This window comes from Tiliqua scincoides, chromosome 4 (genome assembly GCF_035046505.1).
Source record: "Tiliqua scincoides isolate rTilSci1 chromosome 4, rTilSci1.hap2, whole genome shotgun sequence".
Taxonomy (NCBI): Eukaryota; Metazoa; Chordata; class Lepidosauria; order Squamata; family Scincidae; genus Tiliqua; species Tiliqua scincoides.
The window spans coordinates 28,447,088-28,466,257 of record NC_089824.1 but is presented as its reverse complement, the minus strand read 5'-3'; the positions used below and the strand labels follow the sequence as shown (position 1 = coordinate 28,466,257).

General features: G+C 40.7%; 1 protein-coding gene across 1 annotated transcript in view; it reads left to right on the top strand.

Annotated features, from left to right (window-relative positions):
• The window catches only part of TMEM67 (transmembrane protein 67), a 39,579-nt gene that overhangs the window by 5,216 nt on the left and 15,193 nt on the right, over positions 1–19,170 (top strand). Inside the window, exons 4-21 of the mRNA XM_066625707.1 lie at positions 787–886; positions 1,334–1,403; positions 2,554–2,628; positions 3,317–3,379; positions 4,502–4,656; positions 4,757–4,865; positions 6,231–6,317; positions 6,405–6,470; positions 6,807–6,966; positions 7,651–7,774; positions 8,344–8,449; positions 10,686–10,742; positions 10,846–10,944; positions 13,763–13,861; positions 14,209–14,295; positions 15,439–15,538; positions 15,851–15,990; positions 18,076–18,216. Of these exons, the coding sequence (XP_066481804.1) occupies positions 787–886; positions 1,334–1,403; positions 2,554–2,628; positions 3,317–3,379; positions 4,502–4,656; positions 4,757–4,865; positions 6,231–6,317; positions 6,405–6,470; positions 6,807–6,966; positions 7,651–7,774; positions 8,344–8,449; positions 10,686–10,742; positions 10,846–10,944; positions 13,763–13,861; positions 14,209–14,295; positions 15,439–15,538; positions 15,851–15,990; positions 18,076–18,216 (1,838 nt within the window). The remainder of the gene's footprint in view (positions 1–786; positions 887–1,333; positions 1,404–2,553; positions 2,629–3,316; positions 3,380–4,501; positions 4,657–4,756; positions 4,866–6,230; positions 6,318–6,404; positions 6,471–6,806; positions 6,967–7,650; positions 7,775–8,343; positions 8,450–10,685; positions 10,743–10,845; positions 10,945–13,762; positions 13,862–14,208; positions 14,296–15,438; positions 15,539–15,850; positions 15,991–18,075; positions 18,217–19,170) is intronic.

Below are 19,170 nucleotides of genomic sequence, written 5' to 3'. Positions count from 1 at the left end.
GCGGTGCAAATACAAGCAGCCTGGGACTGCCCTGAGCCACCTGGAAAGGGGGACAGGATCTTGCATAACCTCTGGGTTCTGGCCCCGCTTCCCATTCCCTGCCTGCCCACCCATGGTCCTGCATGCCAAATGGCCCCCCCGCCCAGTAATGCCTCCCTTCTGCCTCCTCCCCACTCCCCCATGCCTCCCCGACCCATGCACCTGCTGAGCTGATGCAACTCAACCTCTCCCCCACGGTGGTGCAGAGAAGCTGGCACACATCCATGCGCTAGCCTATCTCCCTGAAGAGTGGCACAAAAGTGCTTTACGGCAAAAGTATTTTCCTTCCAGAAAAATGCTTTACTGCACTCTTGAAACACTTACGGGGCAGCACAAGGGACTTGCGTTGGCCCAAGTTCACTGTAGGATAGCGTCCATAGTTGGATTTCTACAGAATAACGACTGGGATTCAGAGATCTCTGCGTGCACAGGGAGATAGTTGATTTTCCTTCCAGCTGCAGCCCCTCGTGCTACCTTCAGTGGCACTCAAGATTGGCCTTAGACCTTTAGAAGTGGCCTTATGGCATCTGTAAGAGGTTGCCGAAGGAAAGGCAGCCTTAGAATCCACAGTGCATGGACAGGACACTGCTAGCAACCCCTTGGATCCTGGCCAAGATTTCCAAAAAGCTTTAGGCCATGTAAAATTATCTAGATCGACAATTCCAAAGCATTATGTGCTTATTTACCATGTATGTGGATATTTACTGCATGTCATGTTGCTGTTCTGTTCGCTTTCTCTTTTTTTAGTGGAAAGAGATACTAATGGTACTTTATTGAAAACTGCATTATGTGTTCAGTGTGATGGAATGGAACAATCATTTGCTGCTTCAAATGTGTTAAGTAATATGTAAGTATTTTTTTCTTTGTGTAGCGTTGGGATCGGAAGTCGAATTAAAGTTCTTAGCTACCCCCACCAAATGTATGAAACTAGAAACGGGTATTTGATACAGGTTTGCAAAACAGTGTTCAGATAGCTTCCATTTACAAAGTGCCTATGTGTTTAAAAAGTTCTTATGAGGTGCATCTGACAAGGTGGCCTTTGGGAAGCAGCAGCAACCCAGCATCTCTGAACCATGTTTTGCCTCTTTACATCTGGAATCCCAAACCATGGTATGAGTTCCTCTTATGTCACACAAGCCATGGTTCCACATATCGTCTGCACATTGTCACAGGCAACATTTGACATCATTTTGATGTCATTTGACACCATGAAAAAATCCTACAGCCAATCTTTTATTGCTAATTTTCTATAGTTCAAAAAGAAAAAACTTCACATTTATTTTCTTTTTTGTAGGTGTGTAAGATGTGAACCAACATTCATCAGTGTTAGCAAGTCATGTAACTGTTCCCAGCCAAATATTTTAGTAAGTATAGTGACCAGAATAGTAAGTAAAGTGAAAGAAGAAATGATATGGGTGCAGTGCACCCAAAGCGCTGCACTTGTGCAAGCCCCCTTTCCTACCCCTCTCCTGAGTTTCCTGAAAAACTGTTTTTTAGGGTTCAGTAACCTTTAGCAGTGACATGAGATGCAGTGGGGGGGGGGGGATATCTAGAAGCCACAAGGGGAAGCACTAGCAGAGTCATAGCAAGACAAAGCTAGTCTGTCTAAGGAAGTGAAGATTAAGGCCTGCAGAGGGAGGGAAGTGTGATGAATATGTTCCCTGCTGCTTTTATATATATTTTCTATTTTCCTGTATTGGGGCAGTTTTAAACACCCCCCCCCCAGCAGATTCTGTGTCCTTCCACTGCTGGGATGTACTTACAGGCTGCCTTGTCACCTGGTTCTGCAAACACCATAAGCCAGGGGTGCCCAAACCCCGGCCCTGGGGCCACTTGCAGCCCTCGAGGCCTTTCAATGCGGCCCTCAGTGAACCCTCAATCTCCAATGAGCCTCTGACCCTCCAAAGATTTGTTGAAGCCCACACTGGCCCAACGCAACTGCTCTTAGCGTAAGGGCGACTGTTTGACCTCTCGCATGAGCTGTGGGATGAGGGCTCCCTCCACTGCTTGCTGTTTCACATCTGTGATGCAGTAGTGGCAGCAAAGGAAAGGCCGGCCTTGCTTTGTGCCAGGCCTTTTATTGGCCTTGAGCTATTGCAAGTCCTTCATTCGTTCATACAAGTTCATCTTTATTATGTAAAATATGTAAACATTTATGTAAACTTAGGTAAATTTATTCAAATTTTAAATGTAAATTCTTTTTTTTGCCCCGGCCCCCAACACAATGTCAGAGAGACCATGTGGCCCTCCTGCCAAAAACTTTGGACACTCCTGCCATAAGCCATGAGCTGTGTCAGGCTTGTGACACGTGGGTGCAAGAGCCAAAACAGTGGATCAAGTGTTCAATCTCTTCAAGATTCAAGCAGTTCATGTTGGGTGTGCCAAAGGATATCAGAACAGCTTCTGTTTGATAAGAGGCCTAAAACCCTTATGGAGATGGGGATACTACTCTTGTCTTTAAAAGAACATGGGCCCATCTCATATTTGAATTTTTATTTTCTATTTGTCTTTCAGACTGGAGGTTTATGTTTCAGAAGTACTGGGAATTTCCCACCAAAGGGAATTGCAACTGTACGTTTTGGAAAACTAGTAAGTACCCGTTCTTAACTGATTAAACTGCCTTCTCACAGGTGTTTTTAGGTAGTGATATTGTTAAAGACCAGTGGTCTTCAACCTTTTTCATGCCTCAATCAATCAGTAAGAGATTAGGGACCCATCGCCAGTTCTGCCCCACTCCCAGGTCCCCATCTGCCCACCCTGTCGCCGCTGCAGCCCACCCCATTTCCTTCTACCCCTTGTGTTTTAATAATCCTGTGGGTAGCAGCCTGAGCAGGGCTGGCCTTAGTAGCTATGGGACAAGATAGCAGGAAGAGTCTGTACAGGATTATATCAAGAACTCAGTTTTTGTTAAGATAGTACCATAATTGGATTGGATTTAAGCCCTCTCTTGCACAGTCTTTAAAAGGTTACCACATCTCCCTGAATGATGCTTCACTACCCCATTGGGGTCATGACCCACAGGTTGAAGAACACTGTTATAGTCAGAAAGATAGGTAGTTCAGCAGGTAGTACTTAATTGCCAGATGTCAGTATTAAAAGAAAGAAGAGTTCAGATGGTACAAAATAGTGCTGTATAGCTAAGAACAGGCCTCACATGAAAGCAAACTTTTACAATGCGTTGCTCAAACTACAATATGTTTCTTTGATGTTACCCATCATTTTAAGGTAAAACAATATCTATAATCAATAAAATTAAGATTTTTGTTCTTATTTGTAGGGTATCACCTTGATATCAGCTTGGTTTCTGAAAAACTTGCAAGCATCAGCAGCTGCTTGCTGGGTAAGTTTTATGTGAGGCTGTGATTTTTGAGATGGAACCTTCTGTTTTTTTGGCCCTTGAACTGTAATTACATGTTAAACAGACAAATTGTCTATTGAAATGCTGACTGCTCCTTGTCAGGGTCTGGGGAGCCTGTGCCCCTCTGCAGCACTCCTGGCAGCTTCGAAGTCCTGTCAAAAAGAAAAAGAAAACCACTTCTGGTTTCGAGACCAAAGCAAGAAGTGTTTTTTTTCTTTTTTGTCAGGACTTTGAAGCTGTCAGGAGGGCTGCAGGGGGGCCTTAGTGATCCCAGGTAAGTTTAAAAGAAAACAACCTACAAAAAACCTTTCCTCACTGCACAACCATCCTAGTCATGTTGCTGCTCCCTTCCTGCATATACTTAAAGGTTCCCAAAGTCCAAGCAGGACTTTGGGAACTGCTGTTCTAAATAACAATAAGTTTTGACCAAGGCTCTTTGTCTGGTTGAAACCAGGTATTTTGACACCCTTGGTATACATTTTAGGCAGATCTTACATAGCATGCATGACCCATAGCTCTTGATGGAGCTATGCACCTATGTCAAGGTGACAGGCTGATTTCAAAGTTAGCAGCAGGGAAAAGGGGCGGAGAGTATCATGTTGAGGAACTTCACCTTTTCACTACAGAAGCATTACTGTGAATGTGACCCTATATCCTTTTTATTGGTGCTGTGCACATGTTGCTGAAGGCAGATTAAGTTCTTGGCATAAGGCCTCCTAGAGGTGATGACTGGGTATATTTTTCTTAAACACAACTATTTTATCAACAAATTGAATTAAACAATTTGCGGATCTCTGCTTACTGTATCCCTGTTGGTGTAACTGAACATTATATCAAGAATAAAATAAGAAAGCAGACTCAGAAAAATTTCTCTTTCCCATATTAGGGTTAAAAAAAATTTCCCAATCAAAGTGCAACTGTGAATTTTGCTTCTTTGCTGCATAAGATAATTAATCCCATATTGTTTTTACCAATTCTTTTGAATGGATGATAACATTAGTTGATGACAAGGTATAAAAACAAAAGTAAAGAGTGCTAGAAATGGATTACGTGTTTATTCTTTTGCAGTCTGGCAATAATTGCCTTTGGTTTGTCTCAATGCAGCTCTATTCCAATCTCACATCTTGCCAAGCACTTGGAAATATGTGTGTGATGAACATGAATTCTTTGAGCTTTGCCAGCACTGATGCATGTGGTCTCTTTCAGTATGTTTATACAAATACTGCAGGTCTTGGCACTGTTCATTCAATATCATTTTGGTATGTAGTCTGCACTTTTTACATTATTTGACTTGCATATTTTTATATACGTTACTTGGAAAAAGGTAGGTACTAATCAAGGCTGTGTAATTGTTTGCAGGAGACAAAACCTTCCTTGGCTCTACTATGGTGACCAACCAGGACTAGCATCACAGGTTCTTGACACATCTGAGTTTCCTACTAGTTTCACTTTTAAAGGAACAAACAAGGTATGGTCTATGAAGTAAAAATTATTCTTCTTTGAGTTCAGGATTATTCAAATTCTATTATGATCATTGGAGTTGTGCTGAGGATCAGTTTAACTCAAAGTATCAATTTCTTTTTTAAATACACCAAAGGTTGTATAATTTATGGCAAATAAACTCTACTAACTGGGCAAAGTGGCACTTTCTCTACTGGTGCTCCTCTTATATTTAGCAGAGGAAGAGTAACTATCCCAGTTCACCCCAGCTCTGTATCTTTTTAACAGCTGTTTGCTAGTGTGTGTTCTGCATTTTCTTTTATTGTGAGCCATGTAAGAATGACACAGGATGGTGTCACTTGATTTTCTTAAATCTTTGAACTTTTTGGTTTAAAAAGTGGTATATACAGTTTTAATAATACTGTTCTCAAACCATATAAGGGTTTAATAGTTTCATGAGTTGAATATCATAAAAGTGATAGCTACTCCATAAATTTTTCTATGTTACATATAGAGTATTTAATACGAAGCAGAACTACAAAGTGACTAATACATTAGAATTGAAAACATGAATATTTTCATTTATTACATTTCTGTCTTATCCAAGGAGCACAGGCTGGTATATACAGTTTCCAACCCCTCCCCACTATTTGCATAGTGACCCTGTGAGATAAGGCTGAGAGAGAATACCTAGCCCAATTTAACCCAGTGGGCTTCATAGTAGAGTGGATATTTGAATCCACTCCTTGGCATGGACAGTCTGATCCTACAAGATGCTGTATCAGTGCAATACATCTGGGGGACTCTCCTTTGTTTATTAGCTGCCTTTGGTTTCCTCACAGATGACTTGTTTTCAAATGTTGCTTTAGAGTTTATGCAAACATTATGTGGCATCATAACTACTGGGGCATTAGCTGCCAAGGGAGGAGGCCAAGGTTTGAAAACAGGCTGCTGATAGGCAAGCAGTCGCTTATTATTCGTATAACCTGAATTCTCAGATAACTCTTAATTTTTTTATCTTAATCAGAAGCATGTGTCCTCCATATTGTGGCAGCAGTTACCTGATAGACATATTCAGGGCCACACTTTGTTTTGGTTTATTCCAGTTTCACCTCTTCGATGCATGTTGTGTTAAAAATATGTCCATTGTTCCTGACCACATTTTGGACATAGCTAACTTTTCACATTTCCAGGATACTGTTTGTGTATAATGGAGCTAGATAGCAGATAGGAAGATTTTCACTTTGCTCTCTAAATTCCTTTGCTACAGAATTCCTTTGTTTACAGAATTCCCTGGAAGAAGTGAAGTATTGATAACAATCTAGTTTTTCAGAATGTTGCACGTCAAATGTCTATAAGAGTTCAATTCTTAAAAACATATTCTTGTTCACAGAACTTAAAACTGCAGTTTATTGCTGCTTCATATGATGTAAAAGGAAACTTCCTGAAGTGGCAGTATTTAGAAGATGGTGTTTTACAGGTATGCTTGTGTTTATTTTTGCAGAATGGCATGTGGCACAGGAGCTGCACTGCATAATTACCTGTGCTTTATTATTTTTTTTTACAGCTTTGCCCGGACACAGCGACTAGGCTGAATGCTGCTTACATTTTTGGGACAACCTATCAACAAAAGGTAAGCATAATCCGAAAGGAGGCTTCTGTAAGAGTTACATGATAGAGACTATTTTGAACAGTATCCAGCATAGATGGCCACTATTCCTTAAGAATAGAACAGATATTTGGAACTACTTCTGGTTTTGATGTTTTGTTTTCACTGACATGCTTTTTAAAGCAGTTTATAATTCATAGTTTTGATTACTAAACAACGTAAGCATTCCTTATCTTTTGCATTCTCTGAAGAGAAATATTTATAAATAACTTCAAGGGAGGAATTTATTTCAAATATTTTATAGGAATACTTAAATAGCACTTCATTGTGTTCCACTTTAATTGTATGTGTGTTGTACAGTGTACAGTTTCCGTTTCCAAGATTTTAAAGGATTATCCTCATCCAGTTTTTTATGATGTGTTCCTTGAGTATTATGATGCAGAAGATGGGCAGCAATACGTCTGGGCAGTGCCAGTGTTAAACTTAAATCTTCAGTATAATGAAATGCTTGTGAACCAAGGTAAGAATATCATATTGTTCAGATCTGAAAGGTGTGTTGAATTCTTCAGCTTTAGATTAATGTCTTCAGCTGAAAAATGTAATAAACACAAGAATTGTAATTCTGTCATCTGAAGAGGTTATATCATTCCACCTGTAATTATATTTATGATCTAATAATCTCATTCCAGTCTCTATTTTGTGCTAATTGACTGCAAGGAGAATCTGAAATGTGTAAAAGTAGCAGACTTTGAAATGATTTGCAACAGATGGTGTCATATCACTTCTTTACAATTGAAGAAGTTTAATTGTAGAAGTTCCCTCTAGGTTTAGAGACATAGGTTTGTGGGTATGTGTCTGACAACCAAAGAATCATCCAGAGATCCTAAAAAGCAAATTATATTCTGTTTTTTTCATAATTATCATTGGCAAACATTTGTTTGGCATACATATCTTTCTACTTGTTGCCTCTTAATGGTCCAAAACAGTGCAGTGTTCTCTCTCTGTTAAGAGGCAGGTTCTAAGAGGCAGGTTCTTTGAAGAACAATTCAGCCAATGGCTAGACTAGGAGGCATTTCTCACTTTCTTCCTTCTTCTTTAGTGAATGGTAGCAGGTTCCAAGTCTGCTTTCCTCCATAGGTTTAATCTCATTCAGGCAAGGTAAAGATTTTCTTTAAAAATGATTATTTCACCATTTCTTTCAAAGGCAGCAATATGAACAGCTGGCTTTTGACACGTCGGATGTTTTTGGTGGATACTTTGAGCGGGCGAGAAAATGACTTGGGAAACCAGCCAAGAGTAATCAGAGTTGCTAGTGAAATAAGAATAAGGTGAGTTCACATGAAAGCAAATCCATATTAAAGTAAAAATACAGAAAAAAGAACCAGCCATAATTATGCATACAGAAGAAGCAAAAAATTAACATTGGCAAAGGCCACAAAGGCATAATATTCAGTGATAAAGTAGCGCAATATTCATGCCCAGCTTCCAGACCAACTGAGTAGTAAGCACTTTTCCAATAGTTACAGTTGACTGAATACATCATTTCAGCCATTTTCACAGCCCTTCAGGGTTTGGATATTAAACATGGTATTGTGTCTTTAATCTCTCAGTAATTATGTTTACCTAAGGATAGTCAATCGTCTGTCTCACATGCAGAAGGAAGATTAAGTTACTTACAGGTGAATTACCCTAAGCCAGCATCAGGAAGATAGGGACACACACACACACACACACACACACACAGGTCGAACTACTGGTTCAGCACTGAGGGTTGTATTGGAACTGTTTTGAAAAAAGGAATACAGCTAATTCACAAGCTTCTGTATTAATTTCATAAACATAATAGGGCTTAATTTTATGTTTCCCTTCTAACAATGTGTTTTATATATTTCTGCAGCATTCGTCTTGTGCCTGAAACTCAGAGAGGCGCTATCTACCCCCCTCTGATTACAGTTTTCTACAGTGATGTTCTGGTTCAAAATCCCAGTACTGAAAATGTGGTGGTGAGGTTTTTTGTTTAATGTTTTTAAGTCCAAATCCTAATCGACATGCCAGTGCTGGCATAGCTGTGCCAATGGGATGTGTGCTGCAATTGGGTGGCACTCATGGAGGCCTCTTCAAAGTAAAGAAATGTTTGTTCTCTTACCTCAGAGCTTCATTGCCTTATGTCAGTGCTGGAAAGTGGGTTAGGATTGCGCCCTTACTCTTTTTGACCAAGGAAAGTCAGAAGTGGTTAACAATAAAGACATAAGAAAACCCTGGTTGGATCAGGCCAAAGACACTTCTAGTCCAGTTGCCTGTATCTCACAGTGACCCACCAGATGCCTCAGAGAACTCAAAATAAAATACCTTTATCCTGGTGCCACTCCCTTGCATCTGGCATTCAGTGATTGGCTGCTTCTAAAACTCAGGTGTTGCATATAGTCTCCATGTCTTGTAACCTATGATGGACTTCTCCTCCATAAATCTGTCCAAGTTCTTTTTAAAGCAGGGCTCTCAAAACCCCAGTCCATGGGCTGGATCCAACATTTGGAGACAGCCCTCCCCTGTGTGAGCAGCACTTGTAGTTCTACCGCACTGCTGCTGATCCTGGCACCTGATCTCAACAAAAGGGGACTCTGGGAATCTGCCCAGACACCTTTCACAAAGCCTACTGGGGCTATTGGTAATAGTTGCATCTATCTAGAGCAGCCATTTTCAATCAAAGTGCCGTGGCACACTGGTGTGCTGTGAATGGTCCACAGGTGTGCCACAGGAATTTGGGGGAAGGTCAATTATTAATGGGGCCAATGGGAGATGTGAGCCCCCACTAGCAACATGGTGTGCCTTGTCAATTGTCAAAAATCTGGTGGTGTGCCTTTACCATTTTAGTGCCTTGTCAGTGTGCTGTAAGATGGAAAAGGTTGAAAATCACTGATCTAGAGCATCCTTGTGTCAAGATTGGGTGCCAGGAACAGCAGCAGCATGGCAGAACTGTAAGCGCTGGCTGGGGGGCTTTTCAGCTGCACAGCAATCTCCATTTTAATTACTGGCTGGGTAAAGAAATATTTTCTTTTACTTGTTCTAACCCTCCCACCATTCAGTTTTAGTGGCTATCACCTGGTTCTGATGTGCAAGAGGAAAATTTCCCCCCTTTTTCTGCCTTGCCTTTTGGTTTGCATTTATCTGCTTTTGAATTCAAAATTTTGATAAGTGTTAAAAAGGATGTGGGTGCTGGTTGTTGCTGGCATTTAAACTAAAACCGACTTTGCTCCCTATGTTGCTGAAAAGAGCAAGAAGCAAATTCTCCCATTTGTGTTGCCGTGTATGGGTCCTGACCGGCTCCTTCTCAGGCTTCATCAGGTCTTAATTGCAGCTAGCATCTATTCAGTGGAGTCTCATTCCCGAAGTCAATACCTGTGATTTACAGGTAGACTTGCTTGGCACCTCGGTTGACTACTGCCTGCAAAAAGGGGCTGGGGGAGTAAAGAACAGAATCCCTTCCCTGACTGCCAAGTTCCCCCCTTTCTCTCTCCCCCCCTTCCCCTGTGGCTCCAAAGTTTGTAAATATTTTTGAACTCTAGGTTGTAGCTACAGCTGAACATTCTTTATACTAATAGCACTACTAATGTGCAAAGAACGTTAGTCTTTATTGTAGAAACCCTTGAGACCATCCTGTGAGATGGTTTATTCCAGGGGTTTATTCCGATTCCCCATCTTGCCAATGGGAAATTGAGGCTGGGAGATAGTGATATGATCATGGTCCCATATTATAATGCAGTCTTCCAGACCACAGGCCTATTTCTGTATCTTCTAGGCCTCTCTGTGAAGTGTTTACAGGGTCTCCTATCTTTTTAGGATATCCAGGTGAGCCACTCCCTTGTTGTTGTCAGCCCCAAAGTCTCAGTTTTGAGACTTCAGAGTACTTTTGTGTATATGGTCAGGATCTTTTTGGTCGTCTTTTATCCTCTTCTTGTTTTCATGGACTGCATTGTTCACTTATTTCTAGCAAGGTTCACAACTGCTACTGAGCAACCAACCAGCCACAATTTTTCCTTACTGTCCTCCCTCCCACTTTTCATACTTTGATGCCAAAATTTAAGAATATGTTCAGCCCGTTAGATTAGCTACCCATCACTTCCATTGAATTTCATTTATTTTCAGTATATCTCTGTAATTTAATGCCACATGTAATGTGGCATTCCAGTAAGGATGATTTATTATATATGTGTGTTTTAAAAGAATTATTTTACTGTTCAGGTTTCCTTCTCAGTAAACTATGAAATGAAGCAGTCAGAGGCTCGCATTCAGACTGATGTAAGTATTTTTTTCTCTTCATCACTGTATATAATTCAATAAACATTTTTTGCTTACTCCTGTAGAAAAAGTTGCATAGCTCTGCATTTATCTTTTCCTTCAGATAGCATTGGGTGTTCTGGGTGGCCTGGCAGTTCTATGGTCCCTTCTCAAGACTGCTGGCTGGAAGAGACGAGTAGGGAGCCCCATGATTGACCTACAGGTATGAACTGTTGGGAATCTCACATTATAATACGTTTTAAAAAATATAGCTCTTGAGTGTCTCATTTTCAGTAGTAGTAGTAGTAACTTTATTGCAATTGTGCTACAGCACATCGAAATTTATGCACCTTTGAGATACAAGCATAAATATGTACTACAATTCCAACAATCACACTCTACACACTCACCCACACATTCTATAAAACATGCATCATAATATAAAAACAGTATAACAGACCATAATGCCCAGGAGCATGGTAACGACTATATTGCCTTATTCAACGTAATTATGGCTGTGGGATAAAAACTGTTCAGGAATTGTGTGGTACGTCCTCTAATAGTTCTCTATCGTCTACCTGAAGGCAACAGTTCAAAGAACTTATGAACCGGGTGGAAGGGGTCTCTCGGAATACTATGTGACTTCTGCAGACAGCAAGATGTATAGATGTCCTCCAAAGCTGGTAGATGAAGGTTGATGATGTGCTGTGCAATCTTAATTCTCTGCAGAGCTTTTTTGTGCCCTGCAGAGCAATTTCTGTACCACACCAAGATATCATAGGTTAGGACACTCTCAATGGTGCAACGATAGTAAGACACAAGCAGCTGCTGTGACAAATTTAACCTCCCAAGCTTCCTCAGAAAATATAACCGCTTTTGTGCCTTTTTAATCAACGTGCTGGTGTTAATAGTCCATGAGAGTTCCTCTGTGATGTAAATACCTAGGAATTTGAAACTAGCAACCCTCTCCACCTCCTCACCATTTACATATAATGGTGTGTGTGTGCATCCCTTTTTTCCCGGAAGTCAGTTATAAGTTCTTTAGTTTCTTTGATGTTAAGTGAAAGATTATTTTCTTGGCACCACAATAACAACTCCTGTACCTCCTTCCTATAAGCAGAAGGCTCATCGTTCCCACTTACAAGCCCCACCACTGTAGTATTGTCTGCAAATTTTATAATTTCATTGGTGTTATGTGATGGGATACAATCATGTGTATACAGGGAATAGAGGAAGGGGCTCAGCACACAGACTTCAGGAGCTCCTGTATTTAATATCCGAGTGGAAGAATGATAACATCCTAACTGACTGTGGCCTATTTGTCAAAAAGTTCTTTATCCACAGACAAATGTCTTGCTGTATACCCAAACTAGTCACTTTAAAAAAACAGCCTGCTAGGTAGAATGGTGTTAAAAGCAGAACTATAATCCACAAATAACAGCCGTACATATGAACCCCATTGTTCCAAATGACGCAGGACTGTATGTAAAACAGTAGAGATGGCATCATCAGTTGACGTATTACTCCTATATGCAAATTGATGAGGATCCAAGGTGGGTGGAAGACCAGATTTAATACGTTTCAGCATCAGCCTCTCAAAACACTTCATAATTACCGAAGTTAGAGCCACAGGTCGATAATCATTGAGAGAAGCAACAACTGTCTGCTTAGGAACTGGCACTATAATAGATGTCTTCAAGCAAGTAAGGACAGAGCACTGTGACAGAGATAAATTGAAAATATTTGTAAAAACTTCAGTCGGCTCTGCAGCACAGTCTTTAAAGACCTGTCCTGGAATTCCATCTGGGCCAGCTGCTTTCCAGGCGTTAATATTCTGTAAAACCCGTCTCACATCATCAGGCTGCAGGACAAATGTTTTCTAATTTAAATTTTGCTCGCTAAGGCTCAGTGCCATGGGATTTAGACCAGTCCCGAAGAATTTTTATTTGGAAGTAAATCCTATTGAGTTTAACAGTATTTATTGGCAGGTTAAGTATGCTGGGGTTGCTGCCTATGGATAGCATCCAAAGTGTAGTGCTTGCAGAAGCCACCTTCTTCATCCCTGTCAAGTACTCCAGCCCTCCCCAATATGCTGCTGAGAATCCACAGTAGCATGTGGAGCTGTAGTGTGGAGGAAATACTTAAAAACCAGGAGAGGAACCACTAGTAGAGCCACAATTTGATACTCTGTTCAAAGAAGCAGAGATTGAGGAATAGCATAGCCCTAGATACAGAGTAGAAGGGAAGCGAAACTGACAAGCATGAGGTGGGAGCTTGGGTCAGAGAACTGAATGTTTATCTCCAGGGGAGTGCATGTCAGTAGGAAGCATGGGCAGGGCTGAAAAGGAGACCAAGTCTTCAGCAGTGATGAAGACCTGCAAATCCTAGCAGCTCACTAACAGCCAGCCCTATCCTTTTCCCTGCCATATCATGCAGCTGTGCCAAAATGGATTGCCATGTATGCTGTGGTGGAGGTGCAGATTGGGAGGTTTAAGGGGGGGGAAACATATTTTCCCTTACCTCTCTATCAGCCTACCTATCACTGATGGGTGATCAGACTTGTGCCAGCTCTTTAGTCTGAGGAAACAAAGGGAGCATGTTGGGAGGCTAGGAAGTGGGTGGCATCCAGCACAAGTCACTTGCTGGATGCCACCTCCTCCCACTTCCATCACACCTTCAGCCTCAGCTTTCCCCACCAATCTCCCAGACCACTCCCCAGTGGTGCCTCCCTGGCAGCATTCTGGAAGCACCGTTTGCAACAGCCATAAAGCAGCTGCTGGAACACTAGTTCAGGCAATGGTAGCACTGCTTAGAATTGCATCCTCAAAGAAATAACTAGGGACTGGTTGTGAGATGCTTGTGCAAATACAAACATTTATGTGTGCAGCTCCAAATTCAAGTGCAAACTGTGGTAATCTTGTTACCTGAAAATCAGCTGTGAGGCTGCTAGATATACAAAAAACTTTATGTAAATTAGCATTTTATGTAAATTAGAATCTGTGGTCTAGTATGTTTAATATATTTATAATCTGATGTTGTAGACAGTTCTGAAGTTTTTACTGTTCTACGCTGGAGATCTTGGAAATGTTTTCTTCATCATCACAGTAGGAACAGGGATTTATTGGCTTGTATTCTTCAAAGTAAGTATTTTGTTGTTTTTGCAATTTCAATTCAGATAAACAATTTTGACTAAATATATGGCATTCATATGTTTACATGTTTTATTTTCCTTTTTGGCTTTTCTCATCAGACCATTGAGGCAAGTTGTATCATAAAATATTCTGTGTGTTTGTGTCTATATTTTCCATTCGCCTCTTTCTCTGACTCTGACTATGCTTGGAGTAGCAAATAGAGCTAGTTAAAAAGCTCCAAACCCTTAATTTTCTTCAGTTTTACAATCGGATATAGACATTGGCATGATAAAGAATACACACACATGTCACTACAAACCTGTGTTTGGTATAATTGAGATCTTTCACCCCCACAGGCACAACAATTTGTCTCAGTCCTCTTACCTCTGCCAAGTCAAGAAAATGATTTTGTTTCGTATGTTGGATGTGCTTTTGCTCTGAAGGTAAGTTGGTTGCCTTTACAAGACTGTGGGTACTTGCTATCTATGCTACTTTTCCTAATTTAAAGCTAACAGTTTAGATTGGAAAGGTTTTACATTCATTAGACAAAAGCCCCAGGTGGCTGCTTTCTGGAAGAATAAAAAATATATATAATAGGAGGCTCCCTTTCAGAAATCACTTCCTTTATACATAGTTTGATCCTTCCCTTGGTGCTTACTAAGAAAATGGAAGGATTGTGCTGTACAAGGCACTGCAAATGGCAATTGCCCCCAACAGACAACAGCTGGAGGGCCTTTGAGCTATTGGGAAACTACCTTGTGAAAAGGGTATTACCCCCCCCCCCCATTTCAACTCAGTCATGAAAATAGTTTGGAAGTTTGACACAAAATACAGCTATTTCGCTTTCAACTTGTAGTCTTTACATCTGAAAGTATATAAAATTTGACTTATTTTTCTGTAAGACAGAATAGAAGAAAATCTCCCTCCCCCATCACCACCAAATAGATACACTTCAGGCATTTGTTCAGATATTTAGACAGTGCTTCATATTATGACTGCCTGTGTTAATTAATATATACACATGACTACTTCCATAAGACACAATCTAACCATAGAAACTCATTTAAATTCCAATTTATTTCAGTAGGGCAGATTTAAGCTCATGCTTAGCACTTCCACTGAGATCATTAGAATTTGAAGTACTTAAGTTGTAAGTCTTGGGGCATGGTCTTGAAAGCACATGATGCAGAAGCTTACAGAAGCTAAGCATCAGTCACTGCCTGGATGAGAATCTGGGAACCCTTTTGAAAGCTGCTTGAGTTCCATCATGAAAGACAAGATATGCATCCAATAAAATTTGTGACCAGCAGTTTCCAAAATTTCATTTTCATAAATCATCCATAATCTAGAGTCCCTCTTTCACACACACAGACCTGGTTGATGGCTATGATAGAGAAAACTTAGACCAGAAAGGGCTTTTTCCATCCCCACACCCAGTAATAGTAAGGGCTAGTCTGTGTGTGCACAAGCCAGCTGAATTCCAGTGGAAATACTCAAAATAGTTTGATTCTGAATGACAACTGTTTGTCTTGCTTTCCTAAGTGCTAATCCACGTTTGTTTTTATCTCATTAAATGATTTCCGTAGGCATTGCAATTTTTGCAAATGCTTGCTTCCCAACTTACAATAGATATCTTCTTCATTGACTGGGAGCGTCCTAAAGGAAAAGTTCTTAAAGCACTTGAAGGTATTTAGAAACATTTTTGTGTCCAATTGGAGCAATTAAGTGATTTGTATATTTCCTTTTAGAGATCCCATTTATTACATGCAGCCACTGAGAAAAGAATGTATTTAGCAGTACTGTATAGTGTACTCCTTGTGTTTCATTCAGGTGGGGCAATAGTACTAGAATGTGTGAAGTGGCCCCAAGACACAAGAATTCTGTTCTAACTGTACTCTAAGATGATGTTATTGTGCAACTACATGCCTCCACTAATGACAGGCAATCCATATTGTGTCTATGTTATCAGTGCTAAAGATGTACCATTCTTCTCCATAGGCGAAAATGGTATAAAAAGTACTTCTACACCTGTCAGCATATGGAGAACATATTTCATAGCAAATGAGTGGAATGAAATTCAAACCATCAGGAAAATAAATCCTCTCTTCCAAGTGCTTGCTGTTCTTTTCTTTTTAGAGGTGATTTTCAGATTTTATTCTATGATAGTTTATTTGATGTTTGCAGGTTCTAATGGTAGCATGTAGGCAACATTCCAAGACTTGGAGGGAGGTGAGCTAATAAGAAAATACTAGTGCCATGCAGGTGCATTGTATGCTATTGGGCTTGTATTGTTTTGATTAAAAGTCCTCACAGTTATGATTTCAGTTATCTGGGTACATACATAGCTTTTGTGGTCTGATTACATAAGGGTTCCGTGTTAAACATCGGTTTTTTAATCTATTCATTATGTGGCACTATGTGTGTGTGCGCATACAAGTGTATGAAATTATGCATATTTTAACTATGTCAAGAAAAAAATCAACAAAATGGTTAGCTTATGCCATTAAGGTCCATATCCTATCCAGCTTTCCAGAGCTGATGCAGCTGTGCTAACAGGGTACACACTGTATCCTGCGGTGGGAAGGCAGACACAGAGGCCTCCTTCAAGCTCAAGGAGTATTTGTTCCCTTACCTCAGGACTGCATTGCAGCTGCATCAACACTTGAAAGTTGGATAGGATTGGGCCCTAAGTGAGACAGGTAAGGACTTATTACCCATCCATCATGAATAAGCAGGGCAAAGAGTTTGATGGTGTTGCTATTTTTGCATAATCTGCAGAGTCATTACTAGTACAGACTTCACTTTGCTGCCAAGCAATGATTGTGAAGCAGGAAGTGAAACAACTCTCTCAGTTAAATACTTGACATCATAAAGCAGGAATTGCAATCAGTGTGTATTCATCTGAATTGTCAAATCTGCTATATTCCAAAGCTAAAATTACCCTGTGCTGATATTAATTTTTTGCTCAGCGTTAACTAAAAATGGTTCAGTGGCATGGGCAAGGAGGAAAAGGAGAAAAAGGTGATAGCAAAACTTAGAAAATTATTTTATTTGGACTTCTAAAAACTGTCTTCTGATTTATCCAACATAATCAGGTACATCAGCATCATGATTGCAAATCATTCTACAATTTAAGGAATACAATTATTATCTTTTATCTGAATAAAAACAAACATTTATCAAGTATTGCTGTACTTTCGGGTTTAATATCTGAGAAGCATATTAATGGCACAATCCTATGCTGACCTCCATCGGCAGAATGAGCAGGCACACTCACAAACGTGCTCTAATCAGGGGTCTCTAAACTTTTAGGCCAGAGGGCCACATCAAATATCTGGTATGGTGTCGAGGGCTGGAAAAATACATAAATTCTAAATGTAAAACTTAAATACATTAGGAAGTCTAAGGTTTTCAGACGGCCCAAAAATGTCAGTTCTGCTTTTTCATGAAAACCAGGAAGTGATGTTTTAGGCCTTTAGAAGGCATTCTGAGGGGAGACTCATGGCCCTCACAATACCCTCCAGATGCAACTGGAGCACATTCAGAATGTGACTCCGGTCACATTCAGGTGAGCAGGCCAGATAGAGGCTTGTCGCGGGCCACATCTGGCCCCCTGGCCAGGATTTGGAGGTCCCTGCTCTAAGGCATGTTGCAGCAGCACAGAGGCTTATGGCACTGGTGCAAAAGCCTGCACCAACCTACCATCACCAGTCAAAGGCTTCTGTCCACCAGTCCATGTAAGGTCTCCACGGGCTAGAAGGCTGGGCGGGAGAGCATGACAGAGGCAGGGAGGAGGTGTTACAGGGCAGGGAGCAGGTAGATCAGTCCTGAGAGGGGTGGGAATTGTGGCAGAGGCCTCAGCCATATCCTATCCTCTTTCCTGGGCCTAATTTCCCCTACACAGGGGTGTTTGGATTCCTGCCAGTTATTTTGCTGGCGCAAGCCCAAGTGGCCCCATTGCATGTACTGGGGCTTACCTAGGGCAAGGGAACAAATGTTCCTTTCCTCCAAGGTGCCTACCAGCCTCCTCTCCCACAAAGGATGCAGTGGGGGAAATGTTGGCACTGTTGCATCCCTCTGTGGGACAGAAGATAAGTTATGAGTTATGGTCCCCCTGTTAAGGTGTTTCCTCTACTCCATCAGCATCAGGGAAAATACAGAACTTTTCTCAATGCAGATTACGAATGAATTGTTTATAGATTTTTTTTAAATTAACCTTTCAGATTGTAGGATTTTCAAACCTGGCCTTAATGGATTCTTCTTCCAGTCTTACAAGGAGCCCTGAAAGTTACAAAGCTCCCTGGAGTTCCATTCTGAGATTTGGTGTGTCTGCTGTACTCTGGCTAGTCATTGCCTTAATACAGGTAGATCTCTCTATCTTTGCTCACTGTATAGTCAAGTGTGTCTTCCAGATGCCCAATTCACCAATTGTTTATATGGTATTTACACATTTCACATGGTTGATACTAAATGAGCTATTTATTTTGCTTTCAATTTCCTGTGAATTGGTCTTACAACCCAATCCTAACCAACCTTCCAGCACCGATGCATTCACAATGCAGCTCTGAGGTAAAGGAACAAACATTCCCTTACATTGAGGAGGCCTCCATAACTCCCCCCACAACAGAATGCAGTATGTGCGCTATTGGCCCAACTGCATCAACACTAGAAAGTTGGTTAGGTTTGGGCTGTCAGTTACTGTTTAGAAGTTATTTGAATATCCTTATTTTTCAAGGAGAAAATTCACCATTTTTTGGCACAGGAGTCCTCAAATGTTGTTAGAGTGAAATATCCAAATCAAACTGCTTAAGCCTCTCCAACCATAATTAAGAGTGTGTTTGCACATCCACATACAACAGTCTATATGTTTTTGCATAATGATAGTGTTCACCACAGCACATACAGGTGCATGCAGAAAGGGGCTGATTGCGATCACATTCAGTAGCGTTGATGGATATGTGGCAGAAAAGCAGCCTTCCCCCTGAGATTGCATTTGTAGATCTATTTTTGTATGGTTTTTCCTTTGTTTGCCTGAATGTTTAAAAAAAATTAAATCTTATAAAGATCTAAATTACATAAAAGCAAAATAGATTGAACTTAACTCTCAAAAAATCCACACGCTTGGCCAGATAACGTGAAAATGCAAATTCACTTTGAGACACAACCAAAAAGGCTGACCGTACAGCCTTCAAACATTGTCTAAGAAGTGGGAAAACAAGTGGGAGCAGGAAACAGCAGGCTTCCCTTTCAAGATTTCTCAGGGAGGGGTCCAAGTGTCAGTAGTGTTCCCAAAGGGTGGGGCACAGCACAAAGTTTTG